This window comes from Phaseolus vulgaris, chromosome 3, assembly GCF_000499845.2.
Source record: "Phaseolus vulgaris cultivar G19833 chromosome 3, P. vulgaris v2.0, whole genome shotgun sequence".
Lineage (NCBI taxonomy): Eukaryota > Viridiplantae > Streptophyta > Magnoliopsida > Fabales > Fabaceae > Phaseolus > Phaseolus vulgaris.
This window is the reverse complement of record NC_023757.2, coordinates 9,494,941-9,517,212: the sequence shown is the minus strand read 5'-3', so window position 1 is coordinate 9,517,212 and position 22,272 is coordinate 9,494,941. Positions and strand designations below refer to the sequence as shown.

The 22,272-nt window shown below is 35.3% G+C and overlaps 4 protein-coding genes across 4 annotated transcripts; 2 read left to right on the top strand and 2 right to left on the bottom strand.

Moving 5' to 3' along the window:
• Positions 1-7,164: 7,164 nt before the first annotated feature.
• Positions 7,165-7,557, bottom strand: LOC137839075 (cysteine proteinase inhibitor B-like). Its single transcript, XM_068648204.1, has one exon. The coding sequence runs from the start codon at positions 7,555-7,557 to the stop codon at positions 7,165-7,167; it is 393 nt and encodes a 130-aa protein (XP_068504305.1).
• A 182-nt stretch (positions 7,558-7,739) lies between these two features.
• Positions 7,740-12,491, top strand: LOC137806588 (uncharacterized). The gene is made up of 5 exons (XM_068606790.1): positions 7,740-8,214; positions 10,741-10,794; positions 10,879-11,501; positions 11,586-11,720; positions 11,810-12,491. The coding sequence occupies exons 3-5, from the start codon at positions 11,214-11,216 to the stop codon at positions 12,407-12,409; spliced, it is 1,023 nt and encodes a 340-aa protein (XP_068462891.1). The 5' UTR covers positions 7,740-8,214; positions 10,741-10,794; positions 10,879-11,213; the 3' UTR covers positions 12,410-12,491.
• A 350-nt stretch (positions 12,492-12,841) lies between these two features.
• LOC137839074 (uncharacterized) lies at positions 12,842-13,974 on the bottom strand. Its single transcript, XM_068648203.1, has 6 exons — positions 13,731-13,974; positions 13,517-13,653; positions 13,346-13,435; positions 13,193-13,258; positions 12,998-13,079; positions 12,842-12,909 (listed from the first exon to the last, which is right to left on the bottom strand). Exons 1-6 carry the CDS (start codon positions 13,972-13,974, stop codon positions 12,842-12,844), a joined length of 687 nt encoding a protein of 228 aa, XP_068504304.1.
• Positions 13,975-14,836: 862 nt separating this feature from the next.
• Positions 14,837-17,434, top strand: LOC137839073 (protein FAR-RED IMPAIRED RESPONSE 1-like). Its single transcript, XM_068648202.1, has 4 exons — positions 14,837-16,461; positions 16,600-17,038; positions 17,157-17,261; positions 17,366-17,434. The coding sequence occupies exons 1-4, from the start codon at positions 14,837-14,839 to the stop codon at positions 17,432-17,434; spliced, it is 2,238 nt and encodes a 745-aa protein (XP_068504303.1).
• Positions 17,435-22,272: the final 4,838 nt, after the last annotated feature.

Genomic DNA, 22,272 nt, shown 5'->3' with positions numbered 1-22,272 from the left:
TTGAAAGGCCAAAGCAAGCTAAACAAGAGACATGCCAAATGGGTAGAGTTCATTGAGAAATTTCCTTATGTGATCAAACATAAGCAAGGAAAAGCTAATGTGGTTGTGGATGCTCTTTCAAGAAGGCACACCTTGTTAAATGTTTTGGATACTAAATACTTGGACTTTGATCACATAAAGGAAATCTACCAAGATGATCTTGATTTTTCTCACATCTATCAAGAGTGCTCAAAGGGGGGACACAAAGACTTTATCATACATGATGGTTTTTTCTTCAAAGGGAAAAGACTTTGTGTCCCTCAAGGGTCTTTGAGGCAATCTCTTGTTAGAGAGGCACATGAGGGTGGTCTTATGGGACATTTTAGGGTAGCTAAAACCTTAGATACATTGCATGAGCATTTCTTTTGGCCCCACATACGCAAATCCGTACATAGCTTCTGTGATAAATGCATAGCATGTAGGAAGCCTAAGTATAAGGTGTAACCCCATGGTTTATATACCCCTCTTCCCATCCAAGACATGCCTTGGGTAGACATCTCTATGGATTTCATTTTAAGTCTTCCCAAGACATCTAAGGGTATGGACTCTATTTTTGTGGTGGTGGATCACTTTTAAAAAATGGCTCATTTTATACCATGCCACAAAGTAGGTGATGCTTGTTATATTGCAAATCTCTTCTTCAAGGAAGTTGTTAGATTGCATGGGCTTCCTAGAAGTATAGTATCTGACAGAGACTCTAAGTTCTTGAGTCACTTCTGGAGGACATTGTGGGGAAAACTTGACATAAACTTTTGTTTTCTACTACTTGCCACCCACAAACTGATGGTCAAACAGAAGTGGCAATAGGACTTTGGCTCAAATGTTGAGATGCCTTATTTCTGGAACCAAGGGTGTGGGAAAACTTGATTCCTCACATTGAGTTTGCCTATAATCAGGTAGTTAATTCTACTACTTCTCACACCCCTTTTGAGGTAATGTACGAATTCAATCCCCTCACACCCCTTAACCTACTTCCTATTCCTATACTTGATGAGGTGTTGTGCAAGGATGGTTTTGAAAAAGCTTCCTTTATTAAAACTTGCACCATCACATCAAGCTTCAAATTGAAAGGAAGGTAGGGAAGTATGCTCAGCATGATAATAAGGGGCGCAAGGCATTGATCTTTGAACCTGGGAACTCGGTTTGGCTTCACTTGAGGAAGGATTGCTTCCCTACTCAAAGGCAGTTCAAACTTCTACCACGTGGTTATGGCCCTTTTCAGGTCATTAAAAGGATCAATGACAATGCTTATGAGTTAGATCTGCCTGATACATATTTAGGAAGTAATTCTTTCAATGTTAGTGATCTGACTCTTTTCTCTACAGGTCTTCCAAATTCGAGGACAAATTCTCTCCCACGCAGAGAACATGATGAGGACCTAGAAGAGAGTGCGCCCACATACCAGGCTCAGCCTTCTCGGAGGATGAGTAGAAGCATGACTCAAGACACAAGGCTAGGTCAGAATCCACTAGCCAATGCTTTAGTACCTAGCCTTCCCCAGAGGACCACGAGGAGTAGAGCACAGGCCTTAGGAGCTGAGCATCAGCTAGTGTCTTTATTTGTAATTTTAGTAGAATAGGTTGTCCTTTAGCATAATAGGGGGTGTGCTTATCACTTTAGCTTGTTATTTTACCTAATTTATAGAAGAAGTGGCCTAGGGTGTGGCATTGACCTTAGTCAATGCTTAAGCCCCACTTTTAGGTTTCCCATCCTACCCTTACTTCTTGTTTTCCAATGCACTATCTCCTATAAATAAGGTGTCTTCCTCCTTGTATTTCTCATGTTGAAATATATAGAAGAAGGAAAACTCTGCACAAATTATGTGAGGATTGTTTGCTCTAGCAATAGGTCTTATCTTTAGTGAGTTTGAGAGCTCTCAAGTGGTGGCCCTCCACACTCATCTTGGAGGAAACCATACTCCAAGTCGCATATCCCTTCTCAATTCACACATAAGCTTTCTTCTTCCATCCTTTTCCTTCATTTCCATTACGTCACTTTATTCTTGTGTTTTATACTTGTTATAATTCGGTTTTCCTTTGTGTTCTTGTGTTGTTCTTCCATTTAGAATTCAGTCATGACCATCTTAATCGTTTCCTTTCATGTTTTTTCAATTTCCGCAATGCATCATCATTATCACCTTATATTGATTTTACTATTTTCCTTTGGAAGTGAACCATCACACTTACTTAACCACTTGGTTAAGTTCGTGTCCAGTGGGGATCTTCCCTAGGTCTCACCATATACTTGTTAAAAATCTCAATCAAAAGTAAAGTGTCACCTCTAAAATGGAACAATCTAAAATCAACTCACATCAAATTCTCACCTTTGTTTTTTAAGAGAAATTTGAAGGTGTGTTTCATCTTTAGATATCTGTGTGTAAGGAAAATAAGGCACTGAAATGTGCAAAATGTTGCAAACGAATGTCTCGCTGAAGTGTGTAGAATGGTTGAGAAAATCAATGTGACAAAAGTAATTTTACTCTCTTGCCCATTCACATTATGTAGAGAATCTTGATGTAGGAATGGACATGCAAGGAAAACAAAGAAGTTAGTGGCAGTGACCATGCATAAAAAGCACAAAGAACCGATTCTAAGAACCACATAATTGATTAAGTGAGATTTTTGAATGGATAATTGATTATAGTTAAAAGTTAATCGTTTTTAAGATCTTTTGAGTTGATAATCAATTATGTTTAACATATACTTGATATCTAATTTATTATGAGAACTTTTTTAGTAATAAACAACTATCTTGCATATCATCAATTATTTTTCGCTATAATTACCTTTTTGTCCCTACATTTAGGGTCAATATTCAATTTATTACAGTAGTATTTTTATAAAAAAAATCAATTTGGTCCCAAAGTTTTTTAAAAAGTATGTAATTTGGTTCCTTTTATTAAATTTTTACTAATGTCGTTAACTTTTGATGATGTGGCATACACACTGTCAATAGTATGCACATGTAAAGCACATGGAACATTTGTATAGATATGTCAAATTCCACTATCAAGTTCTGGAGAGCTTATGTAACTTGCAGTACTTCAACATATTTGGAAACCCCTTCGGAACCTCCTTACCTGCATCCATTTGGAATGCAACTAATCTCGCGATCTTCTCCGCGGCTTCATCGAACATCACCAGTCAAATTCTGGATTTCATTAGGTGTCAGCAACTGTATAAGCTCGAATTGCAGGGAAATTTCATCAACGGTACGATTCCATGGGATATTGGACACTGCCAAAAGCTGATTTTACTCAACTTGAGTCAAAACTCACTACCGGAATAATTCCCTAGGAAATCTCTGCTTTCCCTTCCATCACCGACGTTGATCTCTCTCACAATTCCCTCACTAGAACCATTCCATCGAACTTTAACAACTGATCCATGTTGATCTCTCTCACAACTCCCTCACCGACCCAATTCCATCGTCTGACATCTTCCCAAACCTTCATCCTTCTTCCTACTTTGGTAACCACGGCCTCTGCAGCGACGTGTTGGCAAACCCTGCACTGCGGACGCCCTCCCTCTCCATCTCCATCTCCGACTCCGACGACCACAATCTGTTGTCGTTTAATCCGCCGACATTCTCTGGCTTAGGAACCCAGAAAGATCAATTTTGACGACACTTCAACCACCATTCCTAGAACAAACCTAAGGAGTGATAGAAACCTCGAAACTTTGAAAGAAAACAAGGATTCCCATAAGAAATGTGATTCTATACAAAAGAAACTTCGTCTCTCTCCGTCTTCAAGAGTTACCACTGAAGATGGTGTCCCAAGTGTCCCTAAGTGCAAAGTCCACTGTGCATACTAGTGAAAGTGTGTATGCCACATAATCAAAAGTTAACATTGTTAGTAAAAATTTAATAGAAGGGATGATATTAATATTATTAATCCTAATGTGGGGAAAAAAATAATAATTATACCTTATTTTCTAGACGTGTCACTCTCAAATACTCCTCCTTCTTCATCCTTATCATCCGTGATTTGCTTGGTACACACTATGCACGTAAACATCTTTCTTTACTTTTTTTTTTAACTTTACCCTCAATTTTTTTAGCACTAACAAATCCAAAATTATTAGATAAATAGCAAAGAACCAGTCAATTTTTTAAAATAATAATTTTAGATGGACTGGGATAGAGGTAGACGTTGAAAGAGTAAAAAATGAAATAAATTGTGATGAGTTTGAGGCAATCACTTTCGTTGAATGAAAGTGTGGCAGAGCAACGTTAGGGGAAGCACCAAATTGAAGCGGAAGCACCAAATTGAATGAAGAAATGGAACAACAACAACACAGGTGAGAATGCGAATAGTTTTGTTGGTTGAGAATATGAATAGTTTTGTTGGTCTAGGAAATGATATCTTTCACAACAAAGCATTTATCAATAATACAAAGTAGAGAAAGGAAACAAAATGGGGCCAAGGAATGGTCACGTCCTACTTTATTACTACAATTAACATTAAAATTATTATTAATTGTAATGTTTATTATGTAGTATAATATGTAATGATATTTTTATTTAATATGTGAATGTATTTTTTATGAATACATTAAATTATATTTTTTAATATAATAGATAATTAAATTTCATAATATTATTAATCATCATATAAGTTAAACATGATAAATATAATATATACTATTAAACATACTAATAATAATATAAATATATATACATATAATAATATTAAAAGAAATTATTAATTTTAATAATATAAATATATTAAAATTATAAAATATAAAATTTTTTGAAATTAATTTATAAAATAGTACTAAAATTATAAATAATGTAGATTAAAATAAATTTTGAAAATATTAATAATAATAAATATAAATTAAAAAATTAATAATAATTAAATAAATTTATTAAATAATAATATCTACAATAGTATTTTTTAATTTTTTTTTTAAAATATTCAATAATATCAATAAAAATAAAAAATATACAATTATAATATAAAAATATAAATAGTTATTTATATAAAATTTATATAGTAATAATATTAATTATAAAAAATAAATATAAAAATAATAATATTATTTAAATTTAAATTTGAATTTAATGATTCAAATATTTTTAAATGGTAAATTTAGATTTTAAAAGAATTAAAACTTCTTTCACAATTATCAAACATTTTTTTACTCTTTTAAATCCTTAGACATCTCATCCCTAATTCAAACACCATAAAACACAATTTATTTGAAGTAAAAAATGTATTGAAATATTCAATTAAAATTGGCAAGATTTGTTTTAATGGATATGAAGAGGGAAGAAGATAAAAAATTATGCAATGGGAAAAAATTGTTTTTTTTATATTGTTTAGAATTATTTTTTTATTAGTTGATTGAAAATAAAAATGAAATAATAATTGAAAAAATAATGATAATTTTTGACTTGGTGCATTAAAAAAATAAAAATAGTGACTTAAAAAATTTAGAAATATGTGTGGTGGTGTAAACAATTAGAAATAAAAAGTAGTTAATTTAATAATGTTGTGGATGTTAAAAAGATTGAAAGGAATGTTTTAAGATGTTTAATAGTAGGTGTAAAGAATGTTTGAAATGATTATCAAAAATAGGATTGATATTATGAGTGCGAGGATAAAAATCGGAAATGAATAAAAATATTACAATGTTAAAATAATAATTTTAATATGTGTACTAAAGACTAAATTTCGATCACCTATTTTCCGCTCAGGAATAAAAATTTAAAATTGCTTTTAAAATTTGAACCTCCGAAAACCAAAGTCTAAAAATATTTTCGTGCCGGAAAGAAAAGAAAGGTAAAAACTTTAAAAACTAATCTAATTTTATGAATTTGAAAACGTGTATTTTATGATTATTTCCAATTGTTCAGATTTCATAGATGTTATAATTTTTTACGAAAAAACTGATTTCTTTATTATATTAAAAAACTGTCATCTTAAAATAATATTTTAGACTTGTTTCAAAAAATTAGTTAAGATATTATAATGCAATACTCCGTGTAGTTCTTAATATCCTTAATATATATAACACAATTCTAACTAACTTAAACGTAATAATAAAATTAATAATTAATTCAGTTTATTAACTTAAAAAATGTTAGAAATATGTTAAATTTCTCTTTTATTTGTAATTATTTTAAAAAATTGTCAACATTCATTAAAAAAGGCACGCATATTTATAATAAAAAATAATATTATAAAACATTATATATTTTTTTCATAAAAAAGGCCGTTAATATTTTCTAAAGTATACCTTTTAGAATATAAATAAAAGTGAGGATTGATTATATAACTCATAATATATTAATAAAATAATTTACTTTTTAATGCAATCCTAAAATACATTTTTAAACACCGAGACATTTTAATTTCTACCAACAAAAATCTTAAACACCGAGACATTTTAATTTCTCGAGATAATTACATTTTTAATAGTTACTTTATATACGCACAAAAAATGTCATTAGAGAATATGTCCACGAAAAATAAAGGAAAAAAAGCATTTTAATTTCTAGAGTTAAATGCATTTTTTTTATTTTTACTATTTCAAAATAATATAGACACAAAATGTTAATGCATTACGTAAGATAAATTAAAAAAAAAGATTAAATGTGTTTTTTTTTAAGTAATACTAATTTTATTTTTTTTGTCAACTTCTGTTAGAAAAATGTTGTCAGTAACGATATCATACTAAAATAAGAAAAGAACATATTCACATAAAATAAAAATAATAAAGTCATAAAGATAAATATATTACTTAGAAAGACTATAATATCTACATACTTTTTCATCTACACATAATTTCACATTATTCTAATATTAATTCATTAATCATTACTGAACCTAGATGCTAACTTAGAGCCCTAACTAACATCATTACTTCTAACAATTTGTGGAGTTGAAATTGACGGTAGGAACTGAAAAAAACTAAAAAATTAGGCATGAAAACAAAAAAACTGCTAATATTATTAACCCTAAGAAATTGAGGAACTGCGAAGCTCAAAAGCATGATTCAGGGGTTTAATTTGTTCCTACATTGGAAATTAAATTTGCAGAGTAATTTTGTATCACCATTTCTTATTTCACAAGATTATTCGCATGGAAGAATAAGCATACCATGAATGGAGGGTAGGCTAGGTTTTCTTCTGCGAGGAAGGAGCAAAGGAGAGAAGATCTTTGGAAGCAAGGCCAGGCTGGACCACCACGACGGAATCGAACATTACGGGATTCCCACTCTGCGTGGCCGATATCTTGAGATAGTACTTGGTCCCAGACACCATCTGCTTCTGCGCCTCTACCACTTCCACGAACTTCGTCTCCTCTGACATCCCCTTCAGCGCCTGCCTCAGCATCCGATTGTGCTCCTCCACCGAGAAAGACCCCAAATCCTGCACCTCCTTGTTCCTCTTCACGTCCGTGATCTCCGTCTTCGCCCCGAGCATTGTCCCGTGCGAAGCGCTAAACAACACGCACGCCAACATCGTCACCGCCAGCGTCACAGCCGGTGTCCATCTCAATGCCGCCATCGATCAATTCTGTTACGTTTATTAGAACCATCGCGTTGCAGTTAAGATGGAGTTTATATGGAGAGAGGTGAGAGGGATGCTGAACACGTGGGTCTGAGATACGAGAGTGGGTGGTGGGAAATGAAAACCGCGTGTCCGTGCTTTCGATACAGAAAGAAGAGTTCGTAATGAAAGGAAAAAGAGTCCCATTTTTGGACAACCGTAAATGTGTTGCTCCACCATACAACTGCCAACGTGGCACAAAAAAATATTATTTTATTTGGATTGTGGGGTTCACGAAAAATCTGAAATTGAGTGTTTAGTAGTAGAATGTGAAATTAGTAGAATGTGAAATTAGGTTTTTAGAAAGGGGCTGAATTTAGGTTTCTTCTCCACGAACTCGTCTTCTCCACCACTTCGTCTTCTCCAGCACATCGTCTTCTCCACCACATCGTCTTCTCCAGCACATTGTCTTGTCCACCACATCGTCTTGTCCACCACATCGTCCTCTCTGCAAGGTATTTGTTCGAAGTTCTACGCAACCTTTATGTTCAAGGACGTTCGTGGTCGTTGTAGGTGCATCTATTTTTAGGGTGGTTTGGCGGTGGTGTCGTCTTCGACATCCTCCTTTGACGGTGGTTGGGTGGCGGTGTCGTGTTGGACATCTTGTTTTCAAAGGTAATACATTTATTTTTTTCATTTAAGTGAAACCTTGATGTTGTGTGATTTTTTGTTGTTGGGTCATTCCTGTTATTTGTCCTGTGTATGAGCCAAAGCTGAATTTGATATTCGTATTTCATGTTGGGTTTACTTTGTGGGTCTGTATTTCACTATTATTGTAGTATTTTATTTCATAGTTCCATGTTAGGATACACAAAGAAAAGGGATTCGTGGAGCAACTCAATTAGAGTTGTCCAAAATTCGTGACCCATTTTTCTGGAATATGACTTCATTTTTTGTGGAAAGTATTGTTGTTGGGAATATGTGTCTTGGTGTATAAATAATGCAGAATGATTGTTTGAAATGTTAGGTTCATGAGGTACAAAAATTTTTAAGGAAATCCTGTAATGTTGACATGGATAAAAAAGGTTAAAAGAGAGTATTAGTGTTATTGTTGACGTTGGTTGGGGAGGGGCAGAGGTGGGGAGAAAGTGGGTTAAATCAGGTTTTTATAGGCCATCAAAGTAGGATAGTGTGAAGTAACCACAATGTTCACAGTATATGGTGACCCTAGTAGAAGTATGTGGTGACCCACATTAGAATTCATGCACAGTCCAAACAGGGGAAGTTTTTTTTTTAAATGTCAATTGTGTTCGTGTTGGTTAGAGAGGGACAAGAGGTGGGGAGAAAGTGGGTTAAATGAGTTATTTAGAGGTTGTGAGAGAAGGACGATGTGAATTAACCACAAAATTTAGTCAAGTTAGAGAGTGACAGTATGTGGTGACCCTTGAGGGAATATGTGGTGACCCAGTTTACACTTCCTGCACAAACCCAGTGAAACTTGTTATGGAAATATGAACTGAGTGTTCATGTTTGTTGGGATGGGCATGATGTGGGGAGAAAGTGTGTTAGATCGGAACTTTAGAGGGCATGAGTGTAAGACAGTGTGAAGTGAGCAGAAATCCAATAAACTTAGAGGGTTGCAGTATGTCGTGACCCCAGTTGCAGTATGTGGTGACCCACATTACACTTCCTGCACAAACCTAAAAGAGGAACTTTTTCTTGAAATGTCAATTGTGTTCGTGTTGGTTAGGGAGGGACAGAAGGTGGGGAGAAAGTGGGTTAAATGATTTATTTAGAGGTTGTGAGAGTAGGACGTTGTGAATTAACCACAAAATTTAATCAAGTTAGAGAGTGACAGTATGTGGTGACCCTTCAGACAATATGTGGTGACCCAGTTTACACTTCCTGCACAAACCGAGTGAAACTTGTTATGGAAATATGAACTGAGTATTCATGTTTGTTGGGATGAGCATGATGTGGGGAGAAAGTGTGTTAGATCAGAACTTTAGAGGGCATGAGTGTAAGACAGTGTGAAGTGAGCAGAAATCCAGTAAACTTAGAGGGTTGCAGTATGTCGTGACCCCAGTTGCAGTATGTGGTGACCCACATTACACTTCCTGCACAAACCTAAAAGAGGAACTTTTTCTTGAAATGTCAATTGTGTTCGTGTTGGTTAGGGAGGGACAGAAGGTGGGGAGAAAGTGGGTTAAATGAGTTATTTAGAGGTTGTGAGAGTATGATAATGTGAATTAACCACAAAATTCACTCAGTTAGAGAGTGACAGTATGTAGTGACCCTTCAGGGAATATGTGGTGACCCACTTTACATTTCCTGTACAAACCCAATGAAACTTGTTATGAAAATATGAAGTCAGTGTTCATGTTTGTTCAGATGGCCATGACGTGGGGAAACTTTTTGTAAAAATGGGAAGTGAGTGTTCATGTTGGTTGTAGTGGGGCATGAAGTGTTTAATTGAAGTGTTTAGAGGCCATGAGTGTAGACCAGTGTGAACTGTGCAGAAAATTCATTCAACTAAGTGAATATATGAAATGGTGACCCTATAGGGAATATGTGGTGACCCTAATGGGAATTGAGTGTTCGTCTTGATTGTAGTGGGGCATGAGCTGGGGATAAAGTTGTTTAGTTGAGGTCTTAAAGTCCATGAGTTTAGAGCATTGTGAAGTGGGCACAAAATTCACTCAACTAAGAATATCATGAAATGGTGACCCTATAGGGAAGATGTGGTGACCCACATTACACTTAGTGCACAGACCTAGTTAAAGTTTTTCCTGGATATGAGAAGTGAGTGTTCGTGTTGGTGAAGGGTGGGCTTCTTTAGAACCCATGAGAGTAGGAAAGTGCCAACTAACCACAAAATTCACTCAACTTAGACAGTTGCAGAATGTGGTGACCCTAGAGGGAATATCTGGTGACCCACATTATAGTTGTATGACAGAGGCAGGGTAACTTTTTCTTAAAATCTGAGGTTTGTTCTGTTATTAGTTAGGGTGGGGAAGGGGAATAACGTAAGGTTTTTGCCCTTCTTATGTTCTTTGTGTTGACCCAAAGTCAGTTGATTGCATAAGCACATTTACAGAATATAGTATCTGTGAATTGTTTGATTTTATAAACATTGTTGTTCTTTCATTGTTGTTTGGTTTTGAGTAACGTATTCATTGTGGATTTTTTTTTGTTTTGTAGGATATAATGACAACTCAAGAAAGTAGTCATGCAAAATCTTTTCTGGATGATAAGGTTTGATTTTGAATATGCTTAATTTTGTTAGGCATACGATGACATGACATTCTTAGTAAAGTGTACATGTTTTTATAAATGCAGGTGTTTAGGCATTATTGCAGACCTAAATTTTTGGGAAGTTTAAACAAAACCTTAAGTGCTGAAGAAAAGTTTATTATTGAGTCAACCCCCTTTGGTTGGCTAATTGTGTTGGATGGGAAGCTGAAATTGAGTCGCTGCCTTTTAAGGGAGTTATGTAGCAGGTGGGTGGAGAGAAGTCATGGTTTTGTAGTCAGCTCTAGAGTTGTCTCATTTAGTTTGTTAGATGTTTGTTTAGGTATAGGTCTTAGAGTTATGAGAGACAAATTTGACTTAGAAAAAATAGAAAACAATTGTAAGAGTAAGAGCTTTTCAAAAGTAGTCATGTGACTGTGAAAATGATTTATGATGAAATTGTTAAACGTCGCAACGAATGTTCCATAAATGACTTTTGCAGGTTGTACATCTTGTTAGGAATGTCAGAGTTTTTATTTCCAAGTAGAATGGGTTTAGTTCCTGGTGGGTTGTTTAGGGTTGTGGATGATCTGAGCGAATTGGGTAGGTTTAATTGGGGAGGTTTAGTTTATGACTTTTTGGTTCAGAGTTTGTGTTCAGCTTCAATGTGTATGAGGAGGAAAACTAATGCTACATATATCCATGTTCGTGGTTGTGTGTACTTAATGCAGGTAATTTAAAATGTTTACTTCGTATGTGTAATGATTCCCATACATTTTCTGGTTACTGATATTAATTTGACATGAATTGTGTAGATATGGGCTCTTGAACATTTGTTCTCTTACAAGCGACAAATGCCTAGGATTGGAAATAGATATCCTCGTATCAGACATTGGATGGCTGTTAGGCTGGGTGACATTGAAATTGCATCTGGACTGCAACAGAATGTGGTGTGTTCAATACATTGAAATTTTTTATTTAATGTACAATACTTATTTTTTTTTTCATTTATGTTGGTATTTGTTGTCTGCCTGAACAGGTTATTGTGGACTTATCTGCGTCCAATGAAGAGTTGGAAAAAGAATTTGTTGTTCAAGCATTTGAGGTAGTTCGACGTGGATTTACATCTGACATGTCAAAAAAAAAGGATTATGGTAAAATGAAGGTCAAAGTAGTTGATATGCTTCGCCAAGCAAAGGAACAAGAGGTTGTCATCAACAATTTGGAGAAGGAGTTGAAAGAGTTACAAGATTTTTTAAGTGCACGTGCAAAATCTTGTGTGCGTGATAGTCCTTTTGTAGATGATGACGAACATCTGCAGACGTCTTATGTTGATGATAAAGATGAACCCGATGAGGAAGGCATACCTGAAGGGCAAGGGTTACCCGAAGAGCAAGGCGTACCCGATGACCAAGGCTTACCCGAAGAGCAAGACGTAGTTGAAGAGCAAGACGTACCCCAAGAACAAGACGTACCCCAAGAGCAAGACGTACCCGAAGACCAAGATGGGAGAGAAGAAAAAAGTAACATATTCACCCGAGTGAAGCATAGAGCAAGGAAACGTGTGAAGTCGGCTGTGATGAAATCACCATGGACTAGGTATGGTAGGGGAAAAAATGTTTTTGTTAGTCATAATTGAATCAGGGTTCGTATATGATGTGTTTAGGACTTAAGTATTTTTATTACGAAGTAGTTGTTAGGAATGATACATGTTTATTTCATTGGGTGTAATGTTGTTAGAGAATTTAACAAATGTATTTAGCAACTGCATTGTAATTTTAGTAACTGTAATTTAGTTGGACTTTTTGAAGTTTTTATTTTAATTTTAATTGTCTTCCATTTATGTTGTTGAATTGAAGATATTTTTTAAATTTGAATGTATAGCAGTGTGAACAGACATAAACTAAGTTCATAGAAGCTAAGAAGGACAAGTAACCAAACAATTCACTTAACACATGTAATAAGCATTGTTCAAACATGTGCTTATAAATTATAAATAGAATTTTGTATCCTAAATTATACAATAATAGTCTTCATTGTGCATATAGGCATGCTTGTAAGATGTGGAAGTTTAAACCATCTTAGAACGTCGGATTCTATCTTCCTCCTTCTTATTCAATAACTCCAATTGCTTTGCATCTGAATATATTTTGGATATTGAAATGTGAATTACAATATTGGATATAGGATATTGTTTTTTAAGTATAGAATTTTTTTGAAAGTGTACCTAAAGTCGGTGGATTGCGTATTACTGCATGACAAGAACGAACTTCCTCTTCAGATGGTGGACATATGTCAAATTTGAAAACCTATAGGCATGAATTAGATGGTGTACATATGTCAAATTTTAAAACGTATACGCATGAATATTGTAACGAAAGACACACTTCTTTGTACTATAGTTATAATGAAAGTCACATACCTTAACAATGTTTTTTACGGTTATATTAAGGTAGAATGCTCTTTGATTTGGACTAAATATGGCTACCTATAACAACATCAATGGTTTAATGAAATATGATATGGACTTATTTGAAAGAAAAGTTTTATGAAAGATAAATACATTCTTTAGCACCAAGACTGATCCTACTGCAATTTGTGATCCAAATTCGGAATCTTTTAACACCTTTGCGTGTACACTTGCTCTAACTGTTCCAGTTGGATCCTGTAATAAAGATGTGTATAATAGTCATTTTTGTGTTGCATAAAGTGAAAGGATCGAAACAGTACATAAGCCATATATTACCTTAATAGTTATTAACATGTCTCCTAAACCATTTGGTTGGCATTCTTTCACAACACAAGTAAGCAAGGGAAAAACAGAATGTTGCTTAATGTTAGCCAAAGAAGAAATCTGCTCACAATCATGTCCATCAATTTGTCCTTAAAACAAAAAAATACAAAATTAGTTGTTGCACACCAATAACTGTTAAACTGAAAATGATTGTCATAAACATTACCATGAAAGTGAAGAAAATGTTGTGCCCAATTCCATGGGTTGGAATCAAAATCACGCCTATGATTTTCGTCAGCTATATTGTTTATAAATTCTTGAGTGTTGACTGGTTCTTTGGAGTTGCGATTAAGGATAACTGCTTGCACATTACCGGCTGGGCCTGGAATGAGACTTTTGTTGGTGTTACAACGACGCACGAAGCTTGCAAGGTCACTGGTGTCAATGTCAAGGTTTTCCCATTGCTCCATTGAAAGTGATATTGAACCCAGCAAAACTAAAGTATGAGGAAATAGTGTTTCTTCTTTGTCTAAGCAACAACCATTCATACGGTGGTGCAGTGTTCAATACATATTTATAGCATGGAAAATGTTGGTTTCACCACCGATTATGTAATTGCTCGGGACCCTTTTACATATTTATAGCATTAATTTGAACCAGTTTTTTTGACAGCATTTAATTGAAGTACCTTTTATGAAAACATTAATTTCAACCACTTTAATTAATTATGACAGCAGAACCCTTTATTATTCTGTCCCAATTGTCACTTCAGGCCAGTGTTAGTTGAGTTGCAATAATGGAACTCTTTTCCCACAAGTAGCACAATTTTGGTGCCTTTATTGTGTATAACACCTACCAGCTTCCATTGTCATCTTCCAGCAACAACATTTGGCCTCTTGCAGCGTGAAAAATTTATTTTTGTGCAGTAGTGCTGTTGAAGGTGGCACCCATAGCTATTAATACATTCAGTTTCCATTGACCTCCTTCATTCCATGTACTCCAATGCAGGACCCACAGGTTAGGGCACATATTTAATACACATGCATTCCTATTACAGTTATACAGAATGTTAGGGCATTGTAATTAAAGTTTTCATTTTTTGGATGGAGTTCATACATGAACCTTCATTTTTTTATGCCAAAACATGCAATATTTAAACCTCTTAAATGTGTAATTTTTTTGCACCAAATATTGTGGGACCTTATTACATATTTTAGTTCCAAAGTCAAAAAAATAACCCTAGTTTTGATACAAATTTGGACATATTTGTTAACAAATAACATGTGTTAATTTACGATATAGAATTTGTATATAATGCAGCTTTGGATAGACATGGATAATATTTCTCTTGATGACATTTCCTTGTTTGAAGATGGTCAACCTTCACAACAAATTGATAACATAGGTCTTGATGTTAATGATGTTAGTGAAATAGTTCCTACCGTTGGCATGTCATTTGACAATGCAGATGCTGTTAAAAATTTCTATAGAGAATATGCCATCAGAAAAGGTTTTGGAATTAGAACAAGAAGTTCAAAGAGAGGAAAAGACAAAGAATTAAGATATTTCATGTTGGTTTGTGCAAGAGCAGGTAAATATACGTCAACCATTCCCACAGAAGTTAACACCCTTCCAACTCAGAAGCATGAATGTCCAGCTCGTATTACTGTTGGCATCAAAGACAATAAGTGGTATATCATGTCAGTGCACGAAGAACATTCACACGACATGAGCCCAACCAAGTCTAGGTTGTTTAGAGGAAATAGAAGAATAAGTTTACACGCAAAAAGAGTGGTTGATATAAATAACGACGCTGGAGTTCGGATAAATAAGACTTTTCGATCTTTTGTTTCTGCAGCAAGTGGGTATGAGAATATGGAATTTGTTGAACGAGATGTCCGTAACTATGTTTCCAAAAGTAGAAGAGCGTTGGGGAAGGAAGGAGACGGCAAAGCACTCTTAAACCATTTTTATCATATGAGGGAACTTAACCCCCAATTTTACTTTGATATTGATTTAGATGATGATAATTGCATACGTCATGTATTTTGGGCAGATGCAAGAAGTCGTGCAGCATGGGATAGTTTTGGAGATGTTTTATGTTTTGATACGACATATTTGACGAATAAGTATGATATGCCATTTGCACCATTTGTCGGTGTTAATCACCACGGGCAGTCAATTTTGTTAGGGTGTGGACTCCTTTCTTCAGAAGACACCGAAGCATTCGTGTGGTTATTTCAAAGTTGGCTTCGTTGTATGTCACACAAACCACCCCAAGGCATTGTCACAGATCAATGTAGGGCAATGAAAAATGCAGTTGAAGTTGTCTTTCCCAATGCGCGACACAGGTGGTGCTTATGGCACATAATGAAGAAAATACCCGAAAAACTTCAAGGATATACGCAATATAAAGATATGAAACGTGTTTTAAAAAGTGTAGTGTATGAGTCGACAAATGTTGATGTTTTTATGTCCTCGTGGGGGAATTTCATAAGTGAGTATGACTTATGCAACAATGATTGGTTGAACACGTTATTTGAAGAACGGGCACGGTGGGTTCCTTGTTACCTTAAAGGGTTTTTCTGGGCAGGCATGTCCACAACACAACGAAGTGAGAGCATGAATGCATTTTTCGATGGGTATATTAATTCCATGACATGTCTCCAACAATTTGTGCACCAATATGATAATGCATTGCAACATAAGGCAGAATTGGAGTGTGAACCCGACTTTGCTTCTCTCAACAAAGTTATTCCTTGTAGCTCACAATCAGCCATTGAAAGACAGTTTCAAGCAGAATACACCCATGCAAAATTCAATGAAGTCCAAGCTGAATTTAGAGGGAAGATGAATTGTGCTGTTAATAATTTTTTTGTTGACGGACATACCTGTCGATTCAATGTTATGGAAGAGTCATTCCGGGATGGCCGAACAAACCACTCAAATTGTGTAGTGTTATTTGACCGCGAAAACCTTGATGTTTGTTGCACATGTTTATTATTTGAATTTAGGGGGATCTTGTGTCGACATTGTTTGGTTGTTCTTGGACAATAAAAAGTGATAAAAGTGCCGACTAAGTATATTTTGACCAGGTGGAGTAAAAATGTTCGCCGCAAGCACACATATATAAGAGCTTCATATGGGAGCAAGGACAAAGATCCACAAGTTCAACGATATGATGGGTTGTGTAAGAAATTCTATGATATAGCTGAAAGTGCTAGTGGGACAACTGATACAACAGAACTTTTGCACAAGCATCTTGATGATTTTGTCGTCATACATGTTCAACGAACACACCCTAATTGGACAACAAAGAAAAATGTTGGTCAGCCACGCGTGCGTGATGTTAATGAACCACCAATGTCACCTATTCGTACAAGTTTGAATAACCCGGTGAATGAAGTGCGTAGCCCCATCATTGTCAAACGAAAGGGAAGACCACGCTCAACACGAAAGAAATCATGCTCTGAAAAGGGCGGAAAACAAAAAAAATCTTCTGTGCCATGCCAAATTCGTATTGATCGCACTACGGTTAGTGAAATGCATAACATATTTGACCTTGAACTTAATTTCCATTTCTTATAACAATTGTTATCCTTATAACTATGCACAACATTTTTTAAATTGAACTAAGTTGTACTTGCTATAGGCCACAGACGAGGCTGCAAATTCAGAAGTTATGTGTTCTAGGGTCATGGTTGAAAGTGAAGTGAACCTAAATACACTGAATGAGATACGCTATTCAAATCAGGGGGTATGTACAAAATATGAATGTTGTTGAAGAACTGAACTCTTGCATATGATGTATATCTCTGAATAATATGTACAAACAAGTAATGTTATTCTATCCATTGTCAGGTCTCAAGCAGTCCTTCTATTGGATTTGTTTCGCTATTGACATCATTACATAGTAATTTGAATATTTGACACCACTAAAGTGCAGGTCAGGTCATTCGGTTAATTCTACTATAACTTATTCGAATTTGTTATTCAGTTAATTTTTTATACATGAAGATGTTTTGAAGTCATGTTTGTTATTCAGTTGCAGGTGCAAAACAAGGCACTCAGTCAATTTTTGATGGATGTGAACAATGTATTAAGGATGAAGTTTATTAATCACACATGTACAATTTTGTTATGTAATCTTGAACAATTGTGGTACATGTTCAGGCACCCACATGCAATCACTGGTTCTATATTTGTATAAAAGAGTTTTGACCGTATTAAAAATTGATTTTGAATCGATCAATGATGTGCGTAGTGTTAGCAGTCATACATTTTCCCTCAATGCTTGCACTATTTGTTGTACTGCAAAAAAAATTATTGAGCGAAAACGGGTCAGTGCTGAACGAGCCCATTTTAGTTTGCACGAAAATAACTTGGGTTGGGCGAAAATAGGACAGTGCTGAAATGGGCCAATTTTAGGTTGCACGAAAATAACTTGGGTTGAGCGTAAATAGGACTGTGGTGAAGGGCCAACTTTGGCTTGCACGAAAATAACATGGGTTGAGCGAAAATAGGACAGTGCTGAAAGGGGCATTTTAGCTTGCACGAAAATAACTTGGGTTGAGCGAAAATGGGACAGTGCTGAAATAGGCCAATTTTAGCTTGCACGAAAGAAATTTGGGTTGAGCGAAAATGGGACAGTGCTGAAATGGGCCAATGTTAGCTTGCACGAAAAAAATTTGGGTTGAGCGAAAATAGGACAGTGGTGAAGGGCCATTTTAGCTTGAACCAAAAAAACTTTGGTTGAGCGAAAATGGGACAATGCTGAAATGGGCCAATTTTAGCTTGCACGAAAAAAATTTGGGTTGAGCGAAAATAGGACAGTGGTGAAGGGCCATTTTAGCTTGCACGAAAAAAACTTGGGTTGAGCGAAAATGGGACAATGCTGAAATGGGCCAATTTTAGGTTGCACAAAAAACATTTGGGTTAAGCGAAAATAGGACAGTGGTGAAGGGCCATTTTAGCTTGCACGAAAATAACATGGGTTGAGCGAAAATAGGACAGTGCTGAAAGGGGCATTTTAGCTTGCACGAAAATAACTTGGGTTGAGCGAAAATGGGACAGTGCTGAAATGGGCCAATTTTAGTTTGCACGAAAAAAATTTGGGTTGAGCGAAAATGGGACAGTGCTGAAATGGGCCAATGTTAGCTTGCACGAAAAAAATTTGGGTTGAGCGAAAATAGGACAGTGGTGAAGGGCCATTTTAGCTTGCACGAAAAAAACTTGGGTTGAGCGAAAATGGGACAATGCTGAAATGGGCCAATTTTAGGTTGCACGAAAAATATTTGGATTGACCTTAAATGGGCCAGTGGTTAATGGGTCTAGTTTAGGTTAAACCAAAATCTATGGATTACACGATATAGGTGCAGTCATGGAACGGGTCACTTTAGGTTGCAATACAAAAATTCAAATGATTCAAAATATGCAGTTTTACACTGAGGCAATATTTGAGAATAAGGTAACCGTTTCTTCTCTCTCACAACGTCTCTCACCAAAGTCTCTCACCAAGGTAACTGTCTTGCTATCCTATTTTGTACAGTAAGTGTTTGTTATATTGCTTATGTGTTTAAAATGTTGTTTATTTAGGAAAATATGCATCCATTGTTATGGAAGCCTTTTATATGTGCCAAATTTGAATGCACAGAAACTGTTTGATATATTGCTTATGTCTTTAAAACGTTCTTTATTTAGGAAAATAAGCAGCCATTGTTATGGATGGTTTTTATAACTGACATACATATGGATGCCTTTTATATGTGCCAAATTTGAATCCACAGTAACTGTTTCATATATTGGTTATGACTTTAAAACGTTCTTTATTTAGGAAAATAAGCAGGCATTGTTATGGATGGTTTTTATAACTGACATACATATGGATGCCTTTTATATGTGCCAAATTTGAATCCACAATAACTGTTTCATATATTGGTTATGGCTTTATAATGTTTTCTAGTTCGAAAAATGTGCTTTGTTTGATGAAGGAACTTGTCACAGATGGCTCCAAAAACAGTAAAGCGCACACAGAAGGGGTCCACATCACACGCTGAAGGAAAGCAACCAATGGTCGAACCCTCCAGACATAAATTGTTCAGGGATGACTTCCGCAAGGAGCGATATGAAGCCATAAAGCATTGGACGATTATTGCAGAAAGACAAGTTCAACTACAGGAAGGAGAATACTCTGAATTTGCTGAAGAACTAACACGGAGGAAATGGGGACAACTAGCTATGCCGGTTGACAAATACGATCCAGATGTTGTTCTTGAATTTTATGCGAATGCGTGGCCTGTGAAGGAAGGTGACACGAATCTGAGATCCAAAGTAAGAGGCAAGTGGATTCCATACGATAGGAATACCATCAATGACTTCTTGGGAAATCCCCTTCAACTGGATCAAGATGAGTTGTGTACATATGGTATGCTGAAACGGGGAACGAACTTTACTTCGTTGAGTAACACAGAAACATCAGACCTATTATGCATTCCTGGGCGGACCTATGAGACTAACAACAATGGAAAGCCACTCAGAATTATTCGGTCCAGTATGACAACTTTGACTCAGATATGGACATCGTTGTTATTGTCCAATGTAATCCCAAACAAACACAGTTCAGACTTGAGTATGGCAAAGTGCCATATTGTGTTCTGTTTACTGAAACAGTATGACGTGGACGTCGCAACCCTGATATCTGACTCTATTCATCACTTTGTTCTTCAACAAGGTGGGAATAATCCTCTTCATCGAAAAGGCTTGGGGTTTCCATCTCTTATTACTTCGTTATGTGCAGCAAATGGTATACAAGTAAACCTTTCCACCAGAATCAGACCTCCAATTGACAAAAAAATCATACAGAGGAACTGCTCAGAGAAGGACCAACAACAATTGCAAAGACAACAAAGTCAACAAGGTCAGGACCAACCAGTTGAACCCCCAATAAACCAATTGCATTCACCCATTGTTCCTGAAATGAATATGCTTGATTACATCAAAAATTTAGAGTCTCACATGAAACATGTTCAAATGCAACAAGCAGCAAACCACAGAGCAATGGTCAGCCTGAATGGTTCCTTCCACTCATATGCTTTACATCACTCGGCTGAAAGCAAATTGGTTTGGCCCAACGCTGAAGAATTTGACCATTTGGTTAAATGGCCTGGTGACGAAACTGTTCTCGCTGCACAATCAAAAGAAAGTCATGAAGAAATTCATGATGATTAAGATGACACCTACAAGACCATTGTTGGATGAATTTCCTTGACAAGATTAATTTCATCTTGCTTAATAGCATATGCACTTCTTCTTCTTTATTACATTTTGAACTTGTGCTTATTTATTACATGTTTTACTTCTACCTATGCTTTGATGTATGTTGACTCCTCAAAATTGTTGAATTCAGAACACTCTTTAATTGAATGAAGGTTAAATTTCAAAATTTATTTTGTTCCACTTTTTTTTATTTCTATTACTCTAAGTGTTTCGACAACTTAAATCAGAATGAAAGATGTGAAGTAAAAGCATATAAATGTAGACTGGTTAATAACATATTCACCTTCTGTGCTTTGTGGTTTGAATTTTTTTTTCATTCTATAATTTATTACATGTTATTTTTATTTTAACTATATTCTTTATTTTACATGTGTAATAATATTATTATGGCGTCAATCATATGTCATAATTTATTCTTGCGATGTATGAACATGTTGTGGACTTATGATTCATTATTACAGTTTGTACTTGTGGAACATGTTGTGCACTTATGATTCTTTATTACACTTTGTACTTTTGGTTATTTATTAACATGATTTACTTGTATTGATACTTTGAGGTATGTTTACTCCTCCATATTCTTCAATGTAAAACACTCTTGAATTAAGTGAGTGTTAAATTTCTAAATTTGTTTACTATAGGTGGCCTCGTCCTCACTTACTTCACACGAACATCATCACATTTTTATTGTAGTTTGTGTGCAGAAACTTTGTTACACTTCACCAGATTTTCCTTCATGGATCACCACTTATTCTGTAACACTTGACCACAATTTTCTTGTGTTTGCTATTTTAAAATTGTATCATAAATTTTTCACAAACATTGACTACAAAGACTTGGTAAAAAAATTGTCAAATTAGAATGTTTGCTGCATCAAATGGTACAACAATATTCATAAATTGTCTACATTAAAAAGTTTGCACATTCTTCAAGTCAATGGAAGTGTATGTAATCCATTATGTTTCTACACTTATCAATGGTCGTAGGATACACTAAAAGATGTAATGAATAACTACACAATTGCAGAACATGCAGCTTAGCTTCACATCCAATGCACTTTCAACCACCATCATTCTGAAGTTCCACGAAAGTTGAACTCCCTCAACACATTTTCTCATTCTGCATTACGTGCATCAAGGACCCAATTACAAACCATTTCTTGACGGAATGTTTGAAGCTCCTCCTGAAATTATTTTTGAAAATCAATTTTGAGTGCTAAATAAAACTCATAACGTGTACTCTACTACTCAAAGGAACAAATACGTACACTGTTGTATTCAGGCATCGTCTTCCCCTCATACTCAACCATACCATTCCACACCTCAATATATTTCAAAACCAATACTCCACAATCATAACTACATAAGGAAAGCACATAAAATTAATTACATATGAATATGAATAAAAATAACAAAAGTTTTCATTTCAATACTAACCCGTTTGGCTGTATAGGAAGTTTTTGTTTGACTACTTTGATGGGAGGACTATTCACT

Coding starts and splice junctions, on each gene's coding strand:
- LOC137839075 (XM_068648204.1), bottom strand. CDS start 7,557: ATGGCGGCATTGAGATGGACACCGGCTGTGACGCTGGCGGTGACGATG.
- LOC137806588 (XM_068606790.1), top strand. CDS start 11,214: ATGATTTATGATGAAATTGTTAAACGTCGCAACGAATGTTCCATAAAT. Junction 11,502..11,585: donor GTTGTGTGTACTTAATGCAG/GTAATTTAAAAT, acceptor TGAATTGTGTAG/ATATGGGCTCTTGAACATTT. Junction 11,721..11,809: donor CTGGACTGCAACAGAATGTG/GTGTGTTCAATA, acceptor CTGCCTGAACAG/GTTATTGTGGACTTATCTGC.
- LOC137839074 (XM_068648203.1), bottom strand. CDS start 13,974: ATGGAGCAATGGGAAAACCTTGACATTGACACCAGTGACCTTGCAAGC. Junction 13,654..13,730: donor ACATTTTCTTCACTTTCATG/GTAATGTTTATG, acceptor TTTTGTTTTAAG/GACAAATTGATGGACATGAT. Junction 13,259..13,345: donor TTGCAGTAGGATCAGTCTTG/GTGCTAAAGAAT, acceptor ATGTTGTTATAG/GTAGCCATATTTAGTCCAAA.
- LOC137839073 (XM_068648202.1), top strand. CDS start 14,837: ATGGATAATATTTCTCTTGATGACATTTCCTTGTTTGAAGATGGTCAA. Junction 16,462..16,599: donor AACCACTCAAATTGTGTAGT/GTTATTTGACCG, acceptor TATTTTGACCAG/GTGGAGTAAAAATGTTCGCC. Junction 17,039..17,156: donor TTCGTATTGATCGCACTACG/GTTAGTGAAATG, acceptor TACTTGCTATAG/GCCACAGACGAGGCTGCAAA.